This window comes from Chironomus tepperi, unplaced genomic scaffold (assembly GCF_022539635.2).
Source record: "Chironomus tepperi strain 1889 unplaced genomic scaffold, CSIRO-AGI_Ctep_v1 contig_123, whole genome shotgun sequence".
Taxonomy (NCBI): Eukaryota; Metazoa; Arthropoda; class Insecta; order Diptera; family Chironomidae; genus Chironomus; species Chironomus tepperi.
In genome coordinates, this window is record NW_027226245.1 from 164,832 (window position 1) to 186,432 (window position 21,601).

General features: G+C 34.0%; 2 protein-coding genes across 2 annotated transcripts; both read left to right on the forward strand.

Annotated features, from left to right (window-relative positions):
- The first annotated feature begins 4,076 nt into the window (after positions 1-4,076).
- LOC139087437 (bromodomain-containing protein DDB_G0278469-like) lies at positions 4,077-5,550 on the forward strand. The gene is made up of 2 exons (XM_070636239.1): positions 4,077-4,534; positions 4,615-5,550. The coding sequence occupies exon 2, from the start codon at positions 4,712-4,714 to the stop codon at positions 5,513-5,515; it is 804 nt and encodes a 267-aa protein (XP_070492340.1). The 5' UTR covers positions 4,077-4,534; positions 4,615-4,711; the 3' UTR covers positions 5,516-5,550.
- Positions 5,551-8,060: 2,510 nt separating this feature from the next.
- On the forward strand, positions 8,061-10,104 carry LOC139087498 (uncharacterized). Its single transcript, XM_070636326.1, has 3 exons — positions 8,061-8,204; positions 9,025-9,120; positions 9,188-10,104. Exons 1-3 carry the CDS (start codon positions 8,087-8,089, stop codon positions 9,598-9,600), a joined length of 627 nt encoding a protein of 208 aa, XP_070492427.1. The 5' UTR covers positions 8,061-8,086; the 3' UTR covers positions 9,601-10,104.
- Positions 10,105-21,601: the final 11,497 nt, after the last annotated feature.

Here is a 21,601-nt window from a genome sequence, read left to right on the forward strand (position 1 = left end):
GCAGACGGAACCAAGCGATAGAGCCAATTTTAACAAACAGAAGCAAACGATAGAGCCAGCTTTAGCAGACTGAAGCCAGCGATAAAGTCAATTTTAGCAGACAAAAGCCATCGACAGAGCCAACTTTAAGAGACGTCTAAAGGAGGTCATGGATCGACATTGATCTATACGTCCATAGATGAATAAAAGGTTGTCCATTACTGCTTTAACCCAATTTTAACCTCTAAAATTCTAAAGAATTTTTAAAAAAATCACCAAAAATAAACACTCATCAATTATCGTCTTTCCGGACTGAAGCAACGAGTAAAAATTCCCAAAAGCAGCCAAACTGGATATCCGAATAAATTAACATGCAATAAACTAATGCTAAAAACGAATCATAAATGAGCTAAAAAAACTCGATTATGCAGAAATATCAATGGCTTTTTGTTTAGCTTATTGGAGCATGAGGTATCCAAAAGCAAGCGCACATTATGTAAATGGTTTGTGAAAAAATTTCTCGATAATCATACATTTGAAAATTATTTCTAATCCATTGCATTTTATAATGTTCCTTTTATTTCACTGACAAAAAATGGCTTTTTTGGTTGCTGATTATTAATATTCATGTGGATATGTTTAAATTAAATGAAAATATATACACAAGCATATAATATGAGGGAGGATAGAACAAAAAAATTATGAAAACTGAGGGAATTGGGGTTTTTGTGGTTTATAACATTAGATTCATAAATGATAAATTAGTATTGAGAGAGTGGGAATTTTGGTAAGGAATAAAAAAAACAGATTTTTTTGATGTTAAAAGTTTTCGTTTTATTGGATTTGCATGCAGGATTATTTTGATGATTTTTAAACGGTGCTGGTTATTGAGGCTTGTAGGCACATGTGCTGACTTTTGTGATATATTTAGTTTTGGATTTATGAGCTTTGGGTTGAATAAAATGTTGACATTTTGCTGAATTTTTTAAAAACAAATTGAGTTTTTTCAAAACATTTTATGGTGATTTTCTAGATTCAATTTGAATTATGACTTAACATTCAATTTGAATCTTTGAAATATGATAAAGCAATTTAATCCAAATGTTCAAAATTTGACATTAATTGACACTAAACTGAAAGAATTTTTTGAATTTTGACTTAAATGGTCAAAATTTGAACTAAACTTAATTGTGACAAACAATTAAATTTCAACCTAAATTTTCAAAATTTCAACCTAAGAATTCAAAAATTCAACACTAAAGTTCAAAAATTTGCAACTATGCTCAAAATTTAGCAAAAAAGTTCAAAATCTTAACCAGAAATTCAAAATTTCAATCTCAAAAGTTAAAAATTGAACCAAAAAATTCAAACTTTGATCAAAAGGATTCAAAATTTGACATAAGCAAAGTCTTTGAAGTTAGGTAGCTGTGCTTTCTTCATTTCACTCTAGAATCAAACAATAAAACTTAAAATCACCTCCTCAAACCCCATAAATTCAGCACAATGCTAAACACTTAAACTATTCCATAAAGATTCACAAAACTGTCTCATAAATCCATCGCCTCATAAATTAAAAATTTATTCGTAAAAAGAGGAATAAATTTGTCTGTGTCCTCATTTATTGTGTAAAACAATTATCTCAGACATAATCAAAATTTATGTTAACAATTATTGCATAAAATTGCATTTAAAACTTCTTTCCTTACTCGTTCCGTACATCATTTTTCTTGCCTGTAGATCAGTGGTGGAGAATCTTTTATTTATGGAGTACATACCTTGGTGGTGAGCCTTGACATACACAGTAGTGATGTGCCGCAGAACAAATGTTGTCCACCACTTGCCTGTAAAATTATCAAAAAAAAGGCAAAACTCAGCACACACAATTCATATTATAATAAATTTATTATTTTTGGTCATGTATACATGCATAGTTTATATTTCTCAGAGCATTTCATGTGATTGGTATTATAAAGTTTTCTACACAAAAAAAAACATAAATGAAATTGTACATTCCATTCACAACATCATTTTTGCATGAATATATATTTTTATGTACAAAAAAACTTGTTTTTTTAATTGAACAAAACGATTTTGACTCGATTATGGGGGTGTTTTGGAATGACTACAAACTCCATTGAAATGAAAAATTGTATGCATGCACGAAACAGCTTTTTTTTTGGCTTTTCCACCATGAAAAAAAAAGTTAAATTCAGCTGTGCAAAAAGCATAATTTAGGCAATTATCTAATTTAAAAAAATAACTGAAAATTTGCATTTTAAGGATTACTTTTTTCACATTACACACAAAAAAATAATAAAAGTTTTGTTTCGTGCATGCACAATTAAATTGAGAAGTGAAGTGCACATTTACGTGAACTGCAATAATTATTTCTGATGATTGTGACACAATCGTTTAGAAATTAAAATTTTATGCAATAATTTGAATAAATTGAGAGGTGTTAATGAGGGGTGAATAAAGAATTGCACAAAATAAACTAATTTTTCATTTATACAACTGAAATTTCTGTTAGCATTGCTTAATTTGACCGTTTTTATTGTTCGGGATGTGGAATGCAATTTGCTAATTGATTTGAAAATATTGCTTAATGATGGCAGTAAATGTGAATTCGATGATTATAATCAGTTTATGATTGTCTGTCTCGTAAATAGATTTTCGTGAGTGAATTTGATACAGTCCGCTGTTGTTACTGTCCGAGCAAACGTGCGGAAATTACGTAACGCCAAAAGTAGCTTTTTTAATGTCCTGTCCCGCACCGTAATGATTTGTAGTAAGAATTCAAATTCTTAGGATAGAATCCACAAGGTACAATACGTCCTGGAGCTCCAAAAGCAACATGGTAATGAACTGCTCTAAGAGAATGATCCACAAACGCATAATTTGCTCTAAAATTGTGATAAGACCAGCAATAGATGGAAACCTTTTTGTAGAAATCTTGACTCTACATCGAAAATAAGTTACAAATTATGAACCCATCTCGCCTAAAAGCGTTCCATAATTTGAGGACATTTACTGAACAGAGCAATAAATAGCTGCTTGATAATTTATCAAAGATTCTGGTATATTTTTACGGTAGGAAATACATAAGCGTGACAGAATAAATTGAATAATAATCAGAAATATGACTGATGATATTTGATGTATTTTTGTTAGAATTTCGTGTTTACGTCTTTTAAGATACTTAAAATCCAAAGGTGAAACTCGCCGGTTTCGAATAAATTTAGGTAGATTATTGAGGTTGGTCCTAGACAATTCAACGTCTTAGAAATGCCACAGTTTTTGGAAATGTCAATGAAATGGCATAAGATCACTAGAAGATTCAAATAATTCATGATAGGCTAGTTTTAGACGGCAACTGAAGGAGTCCATTGATCACAATTGATCGATATGACCAGCGAAGTAAGTAAGTAAAGCATTGACATGTTTATTATTATTTATATAATCTGAGCAACATCAAAATGCCAAAATATTTTGATAATGTCATTTTAAAGAAAACAAGAAGTTCCGAATATTTAACAGGTAGTAAACAAAAATATTCTCAAGACTTAAAAAAACGTTCTTCTTCACATATGATTAATAATCTGTGTTGCAATCATAATCTGGATGACTTTAAATGACAATAAAACAACAGTTATAGTAATACATTTAGTTATCTTCAATTTTTTAGGAATGACTTGTCGAGTTCTTTTAAAATTTAGACTCAAAATGTTGAATTTTAGCATTCCGAAGTCATAAAATTAGTCACAAAACTGCCTAACATAAAATTACCAAATAACTGGCAATTGACAGATAAAAGGCAGCAATAGAAACAGCATAAAACGCAATCCAGCCCGCGATCTAATGAAGGTCATGAATCACAACAGATCTGTAAGGCCACCGAAGCATATTAAGTAAATCAAAGAGTCAGACCACTCAATTCAAAATTTAACCTTTTTTAAAAAATCTCATATAATAAGAAGAAGATCATTAAGACATGACTCGATCCTCTCCGGCTCTCTCACACCTCATTGTCTCAAACAAAAATTGAGAAGAAATACAAGCTGAGAATCTTATTATAATTATAAAATTTTGATGCGTTTGAGCGACTAGTTTTAATTTAACACTCCATAATAGTAGCGGTAGACTCGTGGACCAGACAAAGATACTTTTTTTGTATTCGTGATTTTTTTTTTCAAAGCTTTATAGTTGATAGTTCTTGATAATTTTAATAAAAATATTTTTCGCGTGTCTGGAGTTCTATAAATACCAAAATTGAATATATTTATATGCAAATTTTATAAATTGATAGCAAATTGTGAATAAATTAAGGTCTTATAATTTTTGGTGTTATTTTGCGTCACTTTAAGTTAAAAATTACCAAGTAATAAACATTATAAGTCATTCTGTAAGATATAATTTGAAACTGCTTGACTTCCGGTGCCGAAAATATCACATTGACCTTAAAAATTCCTGAGACAACATCCAATATAATAGTAATTCATAAGTAGTGTCAAATACACATTTGAATAAGTGAACCCCATCAATTTAACCTTGATTGGTAAGTAAATACTCAAACAAAAAACTGATCAAAACATGTGCGTGTGTTCTTTCCATATATTATATATATTGTTTATGTAGATTTCAGAGAAACACGAAGCGTAACATTCATCTCTGGCAGTTATTGTTATCGCATCTTAACATTATCGTCTTTCAAGTTTAAAAATTACAAATTGCCATGAATCACCGAATACTTTTATGTCTGGCTCTAATTCTTGGAAATTGTCTTGTGGCGTCAGCAGATTGTGAAGGCTCACAACCCGGTGATGTAGAATATGATTGTGCAAATAATGTTGAAGATGACAAGACTCTAGAGGCAATTGATGAGAAAATTGACGATATTGTGGATGTATCACCTGATGATGATGATGATGATGAAGATGACTATTATGAAAAAATCGAAAACCAACCAGAAAGTCCAGAATCGACAAGTACAACAACAACAACTGAAAAGTCAGTACAGGAAGAAGAACAAGACGATGAAGAAGAATACGATTCGGAGGATGACGTCCTTGATACACAGCAAGACGAAACTCAAAATGACGAAGAGGAGACAACAGAGCATACCGGCATCCAAAATGAGTCGGAGTCAACAACTATACAGCCACTTGCCGAACAAAAAGAAGATGATCAGCACATTAATCTCTTCTATGACGCGATCAAAACAACTCTCACGAGTACGAATTACACGAATGCTTACAGATACGTAAAGCATCCCGAGAGAGTTGAGTGTATGATCGCTGAAATGAGAAAACATAGAGTCATGGATAAAATTAACGCAACGTCTTACAGTTTTAGTGAGCATGAAGCCAAATTTGAGTTTAGAAACGTCACGACGTTTATGTATGACCTTGAACGCGAGATACAAGATGCAAATTTTGATTGCACGGGAATGGGAAATACCCGAATTTATATTCTTATTTTAATTGCTATATTAGCTGTTGTACTTTTAGTGCTGTATATTAGAAGAAGGCAAAGATGAACCATTAAAGATTAATAATTTTAGTTCCGATGAAATATGACTTGTGTTTTTGGTATTTTTAATGACTTGTTGACGACATTCTTGCATACATTCTCTTCCATTATTGACATTGAAAGTCTGAATCACATTATTTAGTTCCTACGTCATGAGCTGTTGATGACGTTCATGGTTTACCTTTACTTTTAATCATTTATAATCGATTTGCTGTTTTTCTGTTTATTTAGTTGATCTTTGATCTAATCTGCGCATTATACATTAAACCAATCATAGAAGAACTTAAAAATAGATCCAGACGTAAAGTTTTGACAGTTTGCAAACAAACATAACAGAAGTTTTGAAAATTTAAAGTTTGTAAATACAGTTTTGCAGAGCTCGTAGACACTTACATATGGAGTCGTATCAACTTGAGTCGACACAGAAAATCCAAGTCGACTTCGAGTTCGTCAATTTTGGATAATTTAAGGCACACGAAGGCCCATTGCCGCATTTAGAATTCAACCGCAATTTTGGACAAATGTGATGAAAATTGGAGATTTTGTGGTAATGGTGTAGCTTAGATGTAGCAGGATGAAGTAATAAGGTTCAAAGATTAAGGCACTAGAGTTAAATGACCTCCAAACTTGAGAAATTGTCATATCAATAAAACACTTGAAACTATTTATAGAATTAATGATGAAAATTACAGTTTTTGTATTTGTTCAGTTCTGGAAATACTATTAATGCATTGACAATATTTGCATTATTATCAAGGCTGTTGCTGTTATGCACATTTGCAATTGTTTATTTTAAACACTTAAAATATGAATTATTGAATAAGTTCTAGCTAGAACACAGATGCACAATCTTTGCAGGTTTGGTTCCTGAATGGACATCTTAATAATTGGTCTTCTTAATAATTAGACATACTGTCGATTGATGTCATTTTCTCCGAAACGTTCCATAAAATTGAGTCATTAGTCGACTGTAGGTCTAGTTATTAACTAAAAATTGTGTCAACTTGTCCAATAGAGCTTCATTTGTGTTGGATTCAATCTCATGACTATTAACAGTACCTTCAGCTGCTAGTATACATGGAATCTTTGAAAATTTCAGTCTGTTGTTGAAAATATTTAGCAAGATGCAGTTTTAAGAGACAAGATATGAGGACATTGCTGATTTTTAAGCTTAGCATTGCAATTTAAAGTCATTAGGGCCCATAACAGCCATTAACAGTTATTTGCCAAATTTTACAACACAATCAATCAAAAATCAAAAATTTTCTGCCTCAGTTAACTTTGAAATTTCACAAAAATTCAATTTGTCTCAAAATTTTCTCGAAATTTCATTTCAAGTTCATCTTTCACCGAGATAAGACGTGTTTTCAAGAAGCTTCAACAATATTTTCATCAACTTCAATCAAATCAAAACATCCAAAAGTCTACAAACTCAAGAAAATCATCAAATTCAATTAAACAAAATGCAATTTCGCAATTTTTTAATCACAATTTTCGTCATCTGCATGATTGCAAATTCTTCAATTGCCAAACCAGTTACTGATGGAGAAGATGCAGAGAAACCAATTGAAGAAACAGAAGAGAAAGAGGAAGCTGTAACAGAAGTAGTTACTCATCCAGCAGCCACTGATTCGCCAGCTCCTTCTTCAACACTTTCACCAACTCCTTCGCCAACTCCTTCGTCAACTTCCGAACCAACAAAGGAAACGACAACTGTAAAAATTACTGAATCTGGTGAAGAAGGAGGTTCAGGTTCAGCATCATCGTTCATGCAAATGAAGTTCATTCCATTCATATCAGTTGCTTTTTGCTTTGCAACAATGTCTAAAATTTTCAGTATTTAATTTTTTGGATTGCTGTGATTTCAAAATTAGCCGTGTTTTGATCGTGTTGCATTGGAGATATAAAATGTGTGAATATTAATAAATGAAGTACAAAGATATGATATTAGTTTGTTTTATGGGAATGGGTAAGTGAAGGGCAGTAATTGAGTATCAAATCCACAATGCAGTCCAAGCGGCAAATTTTAATTTCAGCTGAAAAAATGTTCCAAAAAATCAAAGGTTACTAGTACCATCCGACCTTTTGACGTTTTGAAATCCACACGGCGTTGAAACGGCAGTCAAGTGACTATGTTCTGTGACTCGGGATTAAAGACTTCAATGCCAAACACAAAACACCAGTATACTGAATGATAATTCCTTTCACTGCTTAAACTTTATTCATTTAATCAAATTTTTCAGCTGTTTTTTGTTGACATAAATATTTTCCAACTGTATCAAGCATGTGCGGCAAAAAGTGCTAAATAATTTGACTATCGCTTAGTCAAATGATAATGAATGCCTTTCACTACACGCAAATAAAAATACATCACTAGAACTTAATACTTTCATATATTAATACTTAAATATTGAGATTAATAATTTTCTCATGCCGGAGATTCTCAATGTCTATCAAATATTTAACGAAAGAACTTTCTGCTCTCATTTTACGATTGATAATCAATCAGATTTAAGTCAGTAGCATTTGTGATTTGATTAAGTGTAGACAGACTTGTGACAGTTTTTAAAGCAATTAAATGGCTTATTTACATAAAATTTTTTGTATATTAATTGTGATAGCAAGGGTCTCAGCTGATGGGAATGAATATGAATATACAAATGAATACACAAACGAATATACAAATGAATATCCAGGTAAAGTACAAAACAAATTCAGATGATCATTAAGTTTTGTTTGTGATCGGCACAATTTAAATGTTATTATCAATTTGCCAAGTCAAGCATGTACTTAGAATCACTTAATAATTTTAAAACTTATACAAATCAATCCGGAAAATGTATTCCCAGGTCAGGGTTACTCCAACGAGTGGACATATATTTAACCGAATCCCTGATGGAATCTAACTCAAAATCACGCAGTCAAGACACAATATTTCCAGACTTTTTTATGTCGTGTGGCTTTCAGGCAATTTTTATTCATGGCATTAAGTGGACCGGTCTATGACAGCAATTTGTCGAAGTCAATTTGGACTCAAGTCGTCATGCATCAATTAGTAAAAGCGAATGACCTTTAATCAGTGTTGCCTAGGGCAGCCATGCTGTCTTGTTTCCATTAATAGGACTCAAACTAGTCCAAAAGAACCTTAATAGTGCCAAACTTAGGCCACCCACTTCCTCTGGCCACTCTAGTGTTGTCCAAACTATTTTGTGTCACGGTCGTTTTGCTGATAAGCATCGACTGGCATTTCCAAAACATTTCAAAGCCACGCTAGTGTACCGTGTCACACAATTTAGACAACACTATTTTAAATGGTAATTTAAGCTGTTTCTAATGCTGGCATTCGCTTGCTAATTATCAATTCCAAATTCGATACTATCTCGATCGACAGCTTCTTTCCATGAGCTTTCCATGAGGCCGTCCACGTGAACTTTTCATTATTATTGTACAAACTACAAAGTCTGCCTTTAAAACCTTATTTTACCGTATTTTATTATAATTTCTCTTTATTTTAAGATCCTGAAACGACAACACAAGAAGTTGATTATTTCTATCATCCTGAAGATCCCAATACTTACAATCAGTTCACAATAGCAAGAGAAAATCATATAGGTACTTAACTTTTGTTATTTTAAGTCTAAAATTGTAGAAAAATAAAATTTTAATTCCTTTTTACCAGATCCAAAGTTGGAAATAGAACCCGAAGAAATGAAGAAACTCCGAACAGCCGCATTCTATACCTTAGTGGAGCAAAATTTAAATTATGATGAATCACTCAAAAAATATTCCAGACGCATCGATTGTATCATTGAAACATTAAAGAAGCAAAATTTCATTGATGAAATCAGCGACGACGAGATGAATGAGAACTTTCATACTATTGATATAACACATTCAAATTTTCATGCTACTTTTAAAGATCCTAAATTTTATACATTAAGTGAAGACATTGTATCACATATTGATAATGCAAATTATAGCTGCTTACTTCCTGGAATGGTTTCTGTAATTATTTTAGCATCTATACTTTTGGCTATAATAAGTCTTGTTATATGTACCAATAAGAATAATCCACTTCCATCGGAGGTATAGCCGGACGACAGCTGAACCCCAAACGGCACAATGTGATGAATCGCCGTACAAATGGATCTAAATCAGGCGTCAAGATGCCGTTATGACAGTGGTGTCCAAACTTTTTTGTGTCATGGCACACGTTGATGATAACAACGACCGAAACCGACCAATTTTGCCTTCATACTAATGTGTCCCAGCACACAGTTTGGACAGCACTGCATAAAGGCCATTTGGCATCTTATCATCAATAAAGCGACGTTCATGACATTGTGCTGTTCGGGTCAAGCTCAATAATTCAAATTTTATTCCAAAACTTATTAATAATAAGTCAACTTAAACTTGAAATGACTATATAAAGTGACAATAGTCATGACTTTAACCGACTTTAATTTTTTTTTATTTACAAAGACTGTGAACGATTATTTTTTTCATGTTGACTTAGCGATGAATACACTAGGTTGCAACGTGCTGAATATGATTGAGAAAATAAATAAATGATGATTACGTATGGAATCAAAACTATATGCTGTTGTTGTTGTTCTAGACCAGTTTGTTATCTCCTTAATTGGAAACAATACTTGATGCTGATAATGAATTTTTGGGGGAAAAAAGGGCTTTGTGATTTTGTGTATATATGTAGATTAAGATGTGCTGCCTTGAAAAATTGTAAGCGTCAAAATTTGTCCGAAGGATCCATTGCCGTGTTTATAGAAGGTCTGTAGACATGCCTTCTTACTTACTTCGCTGGTCGTACAGATCAAGTATGATCCAGGGCCTCCCTCAGTCGGCATATGAAGCTGGCTCTATCGCAGTATACCGACTTGCCAATTATCAGGTATCTGATGGGAATCGAACCCATGTCCTCACAAACAATTAAGACAAACATCCGATCCGATACCTAACCACTTGGCCACAGAGGCCTTATTCTAGCATTGGCAGATTTGCTTCCTTATGCCACGATACCCAGACTCAGATTCCACTCTGCTTAGACACCACAATTTTTTTTTTCCAGAGCTAGCGAAACTATGGAGTCCGGACTCCAAAAGTTCAAAAATTCTGGATTCCATGGAATCGGGCTCCACATTTTTTTTTGGGAGTCCAGACTCCAATGGAGACGCCTCCACATTGTAGTCCTGCCAACTCTGCTATTTCCATCTACTTTACATTAATGATTCTTTCAAATGAAATGATTAATCGTCGTTCATGGAATAAAAAAATCTCTCAAAAGTGCCTGAATTCATTCCATTCATTAAAACTTATTTTTCATGTCCCACCTTCAAAAGTACTTCGACCTTATTTCTTTTTTTGTGCAAATCAAGAACTTTTCCTTCTCATTTTTCTTAAATAAAATCGGATTATTTTTTTCTTGCCATTTCAAATCTGATTACTGCTATCAGTAAGTGACAATTAACGTTCAGCATTGCTTTGCCATCGTGAGAACATAAATTATGTTTTTTTTTTGCTTGCCGTCTCACAGACAAGCAAACATAGACCATATTTCATGAGCGAGTGGAAAGGCAGTAATACATATTTAATGGGAATAAATTTTCTTTATAAGTTAGAATGAATTGCTGGAAGCTAGAAAGCGTACAAAGAAATTTTATTTTTTTTATTTCAAAGGAGGTGGAAGTAGAAGAAGAAAGGCATTAGTGGAAATAAAAGTTTGTTCCTAAAAAAGACTACTTCACGCGAAATATCACAAACGATGGTGTTTGAAGTATGAAAAAGGAGAGGAAAAAATTTCTTTTTTTTTCGTTTAAAGATTGTGGCTGGATTTGTTGGATATGAAGCATGAACGAGTAAGTGGTGCAGTTTTTCTGACTTGGATGAGTCAGTTGGTTTATGTTGCTGAATTTTATTAACAATTTTTAATGAGACTGAACGAGATTTTTTGTGAGGAAATTAATTCAGCTGCTGAATGGCTTACTAAGTGTCTTGTACTTTAACAGTCAACTTCAAAGGCTTGAAATTCATGAAAAATAACTCACAAAATAATAAAAGATCAAGTTTTCTTTGAATTTGATGAATTTTCAATTTGATCTCATTTTTCTCTTAAGTAAATCAATTAAGTGCCATCAAGGCAGCCTCACATCTATGTATCCGAGCGACACAAATGAAGAAGACTTCGCCACGTAGCTTTCAAGACTCCGTTAAACCTCTTTTATTAACACCAAATGGAATCCGTCTATTTTTGGCAGCAATATGGACGTCTCTTGGACGTCTAAAGAACTCTTGGAAGGTAGCTGTCGATAGAGATAGTATTTCACTTTATATCGGAAATTGGCAGGTGAAAACCAGCTTCAGTCGTCTCATATGGGAGGTCATGGATCACAACTGATCTGTCCGACCAGCAAAGTAAGTAAGTATTTCAATCCCGGGGTCCTCCATCCTGGTATGTATCCTGGTATCCCGGGATCCTGCATTCTGGTATCAGTCGTTTTTCCGGTCCTGTAGTTCCGGGATTTAAATCCCGTAGTGGAATAAAACCTCAAAACATTAACTAATTGTACAAGATCAAGCAGAAAAAAGTCGACCACTTTCACGAGTGGACAAAAATACGTTAGAACTAGACAAAGTCTTGACTTTGACATGTCCACTGAGGGATAGTTTCGTTAGGTCGGTGTAAAAGCCTGATTCGACGTAAAACTGGTACTAATTTGACACGAAGCTGGCACAAAGCTGGCACGAATCTGTTTCCACGCCAATTATTGCTGTAGTCTGCCATCCAGGACACTACTTCAATGCGCCACTGGCAAAAAAACTTCCTCATTATTTTCCAACTCATTTTTCGCATTGCCATTTTTTTGATTTGATGTCGAAAGTTTCTTTTTTATTCCGCATTTTTTTCTCTATTTCAAAAGAAAAAGTCATGCTTTGTGTGTGCCATTCTAATGTGAAATATTGGCCACTCTCTCCATCTTTATGTTCATCCAGAGCACAAGCACCATAAATTCATCCTCATAAATCTATCCAAGTGCAAACAATTTTGTTTCTTCTCAACAAAATATTTTTTTAAGGATAATAAAAAAAAGTATGAAGGCAAAAGTTTTTTTATACTTTTTATATTTTTGGAAATGAGAAGCATTCAAAGAAAGTTAATCGCATTTTCCACACAAAAATATTATTTATATTGCGAGAGGAAGCCAATAATTTTTAAGATTTTTCCTCATCTCATATGATTTATTTTTATATGCCAACGGAAGTTCCCCCAAAACGATATAAAGAATCCCCCCACATCCTTAAGAATCGCACAAATGCTTTATGTTCGACATCATTAAATGTATGAGAAGGGATCAAAAAACGGTGCAGCAATGTGACAAACAACAATAATAACAATGTATCTTAGTCATTTGCTTTATTGATTTATTGCTGTTTATTTTCCGCATACTCTAATGCATACAGACACGCACACATACATGATTATCTCTTTCCTTTCGACTTCTCGTCTAGATAAATTATCGCGAAGATATTCCCAGATGATCTATTCAAACTAATGAAACGGAACAGGTAGTTCAGACTACTCATGTATGGAATTTATCATCATTCATTATGTGTGAATTTTATTATTGATGGATGTTTGAGTTTAGAGGTGTATAGAGCGTATTTTGGAGGGTTTCATGAGATAAGATGTAGCTCGGTGGTGCAGTGGATTCGTTCTTCGGGACTTAATTATTGCTCATCCAGCAATCATTGGTTCGAAACTCAAGAAAGCTCACGTGTCCTTTTTCGATTGTCATGTCATATAGAAATGCGACTCACAGCCTCCCTTGTAGGCTATAGACAATAATGTGGTCAATGAAACGGTTTGACTCCCATTATAAACTGTAGGTATAGGTTTAAGTGCTGTAGTTTGATGAGCTTTCACTTGTTAGACTATCATTAGCTAGCCTAATAAACTAGCTTAACTGTAGTGCTTGGCAGGCTTAATATGAATACTTACTGCTCTGTCCATACTGCTCAAGCTGGGAAACAAGGCGATAGTATCGCCAATTTCATGTAAATACCGTCAATATCACCGGATTTCTTAGCCTGCTTATTGGCCAAATGTAATGCATAACCTCCCTTAGCCAGCGTCTAAAGCTGGTTCTGTCTCTGACTCCTGTTTATTCCATACTTCAATCTACTCAACTTCACATAAAATTCGAGTCGACTTCGAGCTCTATTTCAACCCTGATATCAATCCCAACAATTTTTCCTGAACCAAAATTTCGACAAAACATAAGTGCATCAACTCATATTCAATATCCCTCTCACCAATCTTAATTCCATCTCCAGTCAGTCATCATCTAATATTCTCAATATAACAAAAGTTCTCCCACTAATGACACACTTCAAAAATTCCTTATGTCTAAGACATTAATCACTTATCACATCGTCTTCTACTGTATGATGTGAACATCAACCAATATGTCAAAAAATTTTGTGTGACGCCTCAAACTTATGCAATCTTCATTAATTGTTTTATGTTTTGTGTTGTTTATAAAGGCATAAATGGAATGGATGTTTGATGGGAGGTGAGGTGAACGAGACATTGATGATGTTTTAGAGGAAAATCATTAAATTTCTCCTTTAGGAATTTCGTACACAAGAGGGATATAGACAGCATATAAGGAAGTTCACATAATCCTCAAACCGTAACAATAATATTCTAATGATCTGTTGATTTATAGCATGACAATTTATGTGAAATATGTTATTTAGATGGAAAATTTTAAAGGGTTTATACATTAGGATTTATGAATGAGTCATAATCACTATTAGATGATGATCATGAAGAGTTGAGGGTGATGAGGTGTTATGTGTGAGAAATTAACTCTGTTCTAAATTAGGTATGCATAATTACTTCTATGCAGGTGAATGAAAATTCGAGGATTTAAGGGATTTTAATGACTTAATTGTGGAAGTTCTGTGCGTAAATTTGAATTTGAATATTTGAGTGCTGTTGCGAAGTTGTTACTCAATATTCGAGACTGCTCTACGATTCACAGTGGATTAATAGGAACTAATCATCAATATTCGAGACTAACATGGGATGTGCTTGCTGGTAAAAATCATCATTGATCCCCAAACCCCTTCATCTGTCTATAGACCTTAATAGTCCATAACAGCACAATATGCGCACTGCAAAGTTGCCTTGACTGTACCGTGACTGCTGATTCAACCATTTAACCGCATTACATCGCTCGTCCACCTTAAATCCACCACAACTTCCTGAACACAAATCTCCTTTCCATCTCATTATTCATCGACTTTATTTACTGCAAGTAATTCCTTTAATTTGATGACAAGAAAAGCTCATTTGTAGCTTCAACTTACTTTTTTTTTTGCTGTAAAGTGGATTTAATTTCTGTAAAGATAAAGTTTTTTTTTGTAAAGTATATGAAAAAATATCTAAGCGATTTACTTCCAACGTTGTCTGTCGAGCTTTAAAAAAGTTTCGTAATGCCTTCTTTATAAGTTTCAAAGGGAGGATCAGAAAATGCTTTCGTTTTATGAGTGGATTTTTCGCGAGAAAAATGGGGGAATTGAATTGTTGTTTGTCTTGTTGGACATAAGGCTTGATTTAAATTATTAGGTGTGACTAAGCAAAGTCATACTAAGCGTTACTCAGCTCGTCCAATCTTAATAGGGACTAGATCAGGGATTGCTAGCCAATTATTATTAGAACTAGATGATTGCTTGTACTATACTTAATACTCTTAGACTTGATAGATAAAGCACAATTTCGAAGTAGCTCAAGACTGCCATCCGTGAAGTGTTGTACAATCCCTTTAAAGCAGAGCTGGAAGTCGACTCAAATTTAGCATGGACACCTCGTATCGATTTCATATTCTGCTTTACAACAAAGTCGTTGAGGCTCTGTTCCGTCATCACGTTAACGACAAAACTTTAACAATTCATGGAGTAATCAAATTACAGTTTGTTGGAATTGAATTCCTGTAATGGTCTTTCAACGGTATATCATTAGGAGTGCAGTAATAAAGGAGGATACAGAACATGTATGATTAATAAATGGCACTTTGCCATTTAGTCGAATAACCTGCCATAGTTCAGCGGTAGGAATATGCAATCAGAAATTGTAGTACGTAGGTTTGAGTCCCACTCAGAATCTGTTATTCAGAATAACACTCTTTCTGTCAGATCAACACTTACCTATTGCAGGTACTATCCTCTGGATGTTGAGCCTAAACTTCTACAAAAGCATTTCCATCCGACTCATTTGTTGACCTTATTACAAATTTTATAGATGTGCCTACCAAAACAACACAGCTACCCAAAAAAACCACAAAATGGCTCTAAAACCTTCCACTGCGTTTCAAAAATTCCTCTCCAAAATGTTCCATACTAACCATTTTTCATTCCCTCATTCATGTCATACTGACTGTGATGAGGTGTTGAAAAAGTTTTCATTTTATATTTTTTAATATGCAGACAGAAGAAAGAGCACAAAAAAAATTATCACGACAATGGCAGCAGTGCTGGTATATAAAGTAGGACGTGTAACCGCTCTATAAAATGATATCATTCAACATTTTTTTCCAGCACCTTTATATCCCATGAGATATTGTCAGCGTAGGATGCTCATCCCCGAAACGATAACACAATAGTAGTCACATTAGAATTCATATCACAAAGTATTCGTTTTCATATATTTATGCTTCATGCCATACATATTAAGATCCACAAATTTATTATTAAAAATGGACTCACACTTTTCACCACCCCCTCGACTCATGCATGTGTGTGCTCAACATCCTTCCTCCCTTAATTTCTATTTATATGTACATTTATCTCTATATCCTGGCTATATCTTTTTCGGCATGTCTATTATTTCAAATAAAATTTTCGCTCCTTTTTATATTATAGTTGCCTTTTAACTATCTCAATAATATACATTTTCTCTCTCTCTGTGCCTTTCTATTCTATGTGTTATAGTGTTGGGATTCTGACGAGAATGTTGAGGGATTTTAAGGAGTTTGTTAAGTGATGTGTGAAATTATTAATAGTAAATCTGGGTTGATAGAGACTTTAAAAGTATGAAATGTGGTTCCATGTCTAATCGCTTAGGCATAAAAGTACTGTACTGTATTTATTTGATGCTTTACTTCATGTTCCTGACTCTTTACTTAGCCAACCATAACCCAAATGGCCCAATTTAGTCTTAGTCTTGAACATTAAGGAGTTGAACTTCTTGAAAATCACAAAATTTGAAGATTGAAGGATTCGAACCGTAGAATTTTGAATCATCATACCTAATTTGAGCCATGAGCACAGCCAATTACTCCACAGAGACACTTAACTGCTAGGTATAGTCTGTAGAGTTTTGGCATTCTTAAACTAATCGTCTTTTATCCTGTAAGCCAATGGAGGGCAACCTGTGTCCCGCGGCACACTAGTGTGTATATAAGATTACTAACCACTGCTGCAAGTATTATGCTTCTTTATTGCATAACTGAAATGATGACATCCAATAAAGACATTCTAATTAGCTCCTGAGCTCAAAGTTCACTATCCTAAAAGCCAGCATCATCTAAAAATATCCAAAAACTAAATCCATCCCTAACCATTCAACTATAAATGCTACAATAAAAAAATCAAAAGAATTCAAAAAGTCAAATCCATTCCACATCCATGCGTGTGTGCATCAAAATAAAGAAATATTTGCATAAACTCCACACAAAAGCTACTCAAATTTATGCTAAAATTCCAATATACATGTAGATATGTGCGGTGTAAAAATGAATATATTGAGTGAGAACAAAAGTTAGGGGAAGGATGAGTCGGTTGAAGGATGCATGGGTTTTAGTTTAATATGTGGAAAAGCTATTGTTATCTCTTGTAAAGCAATTAACTGGGTTAAAATAGATAGATAGATAGATAGATAGATAGATAGATATATGTGTAGTGTCTATACATGCTGTATATATTTAAGGCGATAAATATAACCATATCTATGCCTTTTGCCTACACTGAATGTACAGAAGAAATTATATGATGTGGGAAAATCATAATGGGCTGAAGACCCAATAAGGCTTTATGAAAAAATTGAAGCATCAGGGGTGCATTAAGGAGGTGAATTGCAGGTCATTGGCTTTTCAACTCGAAGACGAAGACGGACAAAGACGAGACGGACAAAGACGAGGCGGACAAAGACGAGGCGGACAAAGACGAGGCGGACAAAGACGAGGCGGACAAAGACGAGGCGGACAAAGACGAGACGGACAAAGACGAGACGGACAAAGACGAGGCGGACGAAGACGAGACGAACGAAGACGAGACGAACAAAGACGAGACGAACACGAAGACTAGGCGGACTTGAGCTGGGGACCCCATAAATACCCCCTTAAATGCTTAGTTCACCCCTGAACAGCACCAACTCACTCCATAAACTTATTATTACATGTATTGCATGTAAAAGTCTCATAACACTTTCTCATATCTGACACTATTGTTGTTATTCTTACTTATCCTCTGTTACGCTGTACAAGCAAAAGAAATTGCGATAGAAGAAGTGGTAAAATGTACATAAATGAAAACGGCTTGAACGAGAATAAGTTTGAAATGTACTTTGTTATTATTTTCTTGCGTCATATGCCTCCCTATTTTTGTGTTCTGCTTTCATTTCCTTCCTCCACTTCACACACTTGGAGTCTCAGTTTTTATGCCTTTTCTATCATCATATTGAAATACAGCCATAAAAGGAGGCAGAAGAAAAAGTTTAGAAATGACTTTGTAATTTTTTTTTCATTTTTTTTTCTTCAAAGAGAATGAAAAAAGTTTTTTAAGTTTTTTAACATCACATGCTTCCTTTGTGTATCAAATGGTTGAGGGAAATGGAATCGATGTTATTGAAATATTTTTCCTAGCCATAAACTCTCTTCAGTTGAGTGTGAATTGATGGCTTTTTCATCTCCTTTGAGTGGCAAAAAAGTTTTTTGATCTGGAAAACTAATTGATAAGGTGTGATGATAAGTGCTCTTGGTTAAGTGTCAGTGCTAGGCATTAGATTTGTTTTAGACATTAGATTGATAGATCTTTGAATAGATTTTGAGATTTTTTAATATTTTGTGCTTTACTTTTCTGAATATTCTAAGAATATCTCGAACTATTTAGAAAAATATCGCAAATATTCCAGTATTCTAGGTCCTAGGAAGAGCTACTTCCTAAGGTTCAATAAGTTAATCGAAATTTAAAGAACATTGAAGTAAAATTCAAGGTTATGAGAGCATTTAGCCTCGAGTTTCCGTATAAATGTGAATGCATCGTGCAACCCATATAAGACAAAATGCAACAAAGTCATTTAGAACTTATTAGGAATCGTCATGAATTCCGAACTACGAGTGGCTTCCAAATAGGGTTTTGTATAGTCTAGAATGTTAACGAGACTACTTTACTTGTTTACTTTGCTAGACGTAAGTACAAATTTCATATTTTGCTATATACATGTACGAAAAGCTGCCATCACAGTGCTCACATAGCACCCTAACGTCTTGTCGTCAATATGGTGACGTATCGATGCCCTATCATCATTATTGTGCTGTTCACAATTTCTGGCTTTCGCTTGTCAATTCCTAATTTTGAGTTTCACCGCCCTCAAGCCGACTTGACTCGAATTGGTGCCATATTTGGTTAAAATCCGGGACGATGCCAGAATCACCGGCTTGTTGCCCTATATCGGATCATTTAATCAACTTCTGCTAATCCAGTATGTAGCAAATGTCTGTAAAAGACATCATAAGCTGTCAAATCCACATTTGTAGAATTTACAATGTTGAAACTCCCAATCCAGCTTAAATTGAACACTTCACGTCAATGTTCTGTTAAGGATTATTAAAAACTTTAAACAATCAATTTTTTCCCTCTCATTGACATTTTCTATCATACTTCCAGGTCTTAAAAATTCACTACAATCCACAATGATTTGCAATAAAATTAAATTGGAAAAAGTTTTCAATATAAAAATTTTGTGTTACAAAAAGCCACTGAAGCTTAAAAACTTTTAATTAAAATTTAATGCTTTATAAAAAAAATTATTCCAGGTATTACACAACAGGGACCTAAAATTTGCCAAGCTTTTCATGTCAATTCTCTAAATTCACTCAACATTAAATTTCAATATTTCAATAACCTACAGCAATAAAACATTTTGAGTCCTTTTGTGTACCAAAAATATATAATTGGTCAACAACTTTCACAATTGCACAACAGACAGAAAATAGTCAGTACTATCAATGTTAAATATTGTCAATTAAAAATGAATTCATAAAACTGGAAAATATTTCTGCAAACATCAAAAAAAGGAAGGAAAATGTGCTGCAAACTCAATACAATTTTGAAAATAAACAGCAACAATAAAGTTTTTTTTACTGAAACAAGATTAGCTCATATGCAGAGAAATTGAGTTGACAGATGTAGATATATGACAGTGGTGGACAACCTATGTGCTGCGACACACTAGTGGGCAATCTGTTTGTTGTAGAACACTAGTTGGTAACATGTGTTCAGCAACACACTAGTGGGAAACATCTGTTACCGTGTATGTCGCGTCACACTAGTGGTTAACCGTGTATGTCGCGTCACACTAGTAGGCAACATGTGAACTGCGATACACTAATGGACAACGCGTGTGCTGTGGCACTCTAGTGGTTACCGTTTATGTTGCGGTTCACAAGAGGATAACCTGCGTGTCGTGCCACACTCCCGTGACAACCATTGCCGTGCCGCGGCCACACTAATTGTTAATGCGCGAACCAATTCAATTTTGTAAGCTTACAACTAAGGTGTACCCCAAAAAGAAAAAGGTTCCCCACCACTGCTATACAAATACGAAAAAGTTTACTTTTAATGAAAAACTTTTCAATTTTCATTTTCGCATCTTCAAATATATGCATACAAACTGTATGCAGTATCAACTCTATTTTATGATGCAAAAATGGAAAATTTTCTAATAAAACTTGTTTTTTTTTTCTATGCCAGATTTTTTACACAAAACTGTGTAACTATCGTAGTCTATGGAATGGAGCATATGAGATTTTTTTTGGTGAATATTACATAGCATGAAAAGTGTTGTATTAAAGTGTGATGGCAGAGTAAAATTGAGAAATTATGCAAATTTAAAACCTGGATATGTTGCTGCCTTCTTTTTTCCCTATTACACACTTGACTATGGAATGTGCTATGAATATATTGTAAGCATATAAATTTTCATGATAGTTTACTCTGCAGACTAACTCAACTTACATAGTTGTAATGGTTTGCTTGCTTTTTAGTCGTGAATTTGGCTGGTTTTGTTATTAAGCAATGGAAAAGCAGCAGTAGTGAAGAAATTAAGGTGGTTGAATACTATAAAAATGGCTCAGATTCTAAGACAGGGACTGATTTTGCTAATCTAATTATGCTGTGAGTTACTGAGTTACTTCACTGTCCTGGGAATTAAGGTTTCTAGATACTGAAACCAAGACTACCCACTCGAACAGCACAACGTGTTAGCTACGTCACCACATTAACTGCATCGTGATGACTCAATGTAGTCATTCCTGCTTAGGCAAGTCTGATCTCGAAAATTTATTGAAATTGAATCGTCGGAAAGTCCTTCATGGCATCCAAAAATTCAGTACATTGATAATCTATTAATCCACTATTAATACTTATATCCTTAGTGTAACAGGCTTCAATCAATTGACAGCAATAAATTTGACAACTCATGAAAATTTCCACAAATGTCAAGTTTTTAACTAGGCATAAAGTCGACTAATATAACAGCCTGTACAATGCTGTTCAGTGTTTGCTGCGATTAGTCGACCCTATGTCTAGTAATAATCCCAGGCATCCTTGCTTATTCAATAGTTCAGAGTTGTAAAGGCTGTTGAAAATTTGATCCTCCTATTCTAATGTTGTTCAAACTTTTTTCACGCCCGCCATGGTATACCCTAGTGGGAAGACTCGACCAAAATCAGAAACAATAACTTTCTTGGCCTTTTTGAAAAATTTCGACAACCCGCTAGTGTGCCGGGGCTCA

Excerpts from the sequence above, each read along its gene's own strand:
- LOC139087437 (XM_070636239.1), top strand. The coding sequence starts at position 4,712 with ATGAATCACCGAATACTTTTATGTCTGGCTCTAATTCTTGGAAATTGT.
- LOC139087498 (XM_070636326.1), top strand. The coding sequence starts at position 8,087 with ATGGCTTATTTACATAAAATTTTTTGTATATTAATTGTGATAGCAAGG. Across the intron at positions 8,205-9,024 it reads ATATACAAATGAATATCCAG|ATCCTGAAACGACAACACAA; the intron begins GTAAAGTACAAA and ends CTTTATTTTAAG. Across the intron at positions 9,121-9,187 it reads AGCAAGAGAAAATCATATAG|ATCCAAAGTTGGAAATAGAA; the intron begins GTACTTAACTTT and ends CCTTTTTACCAG.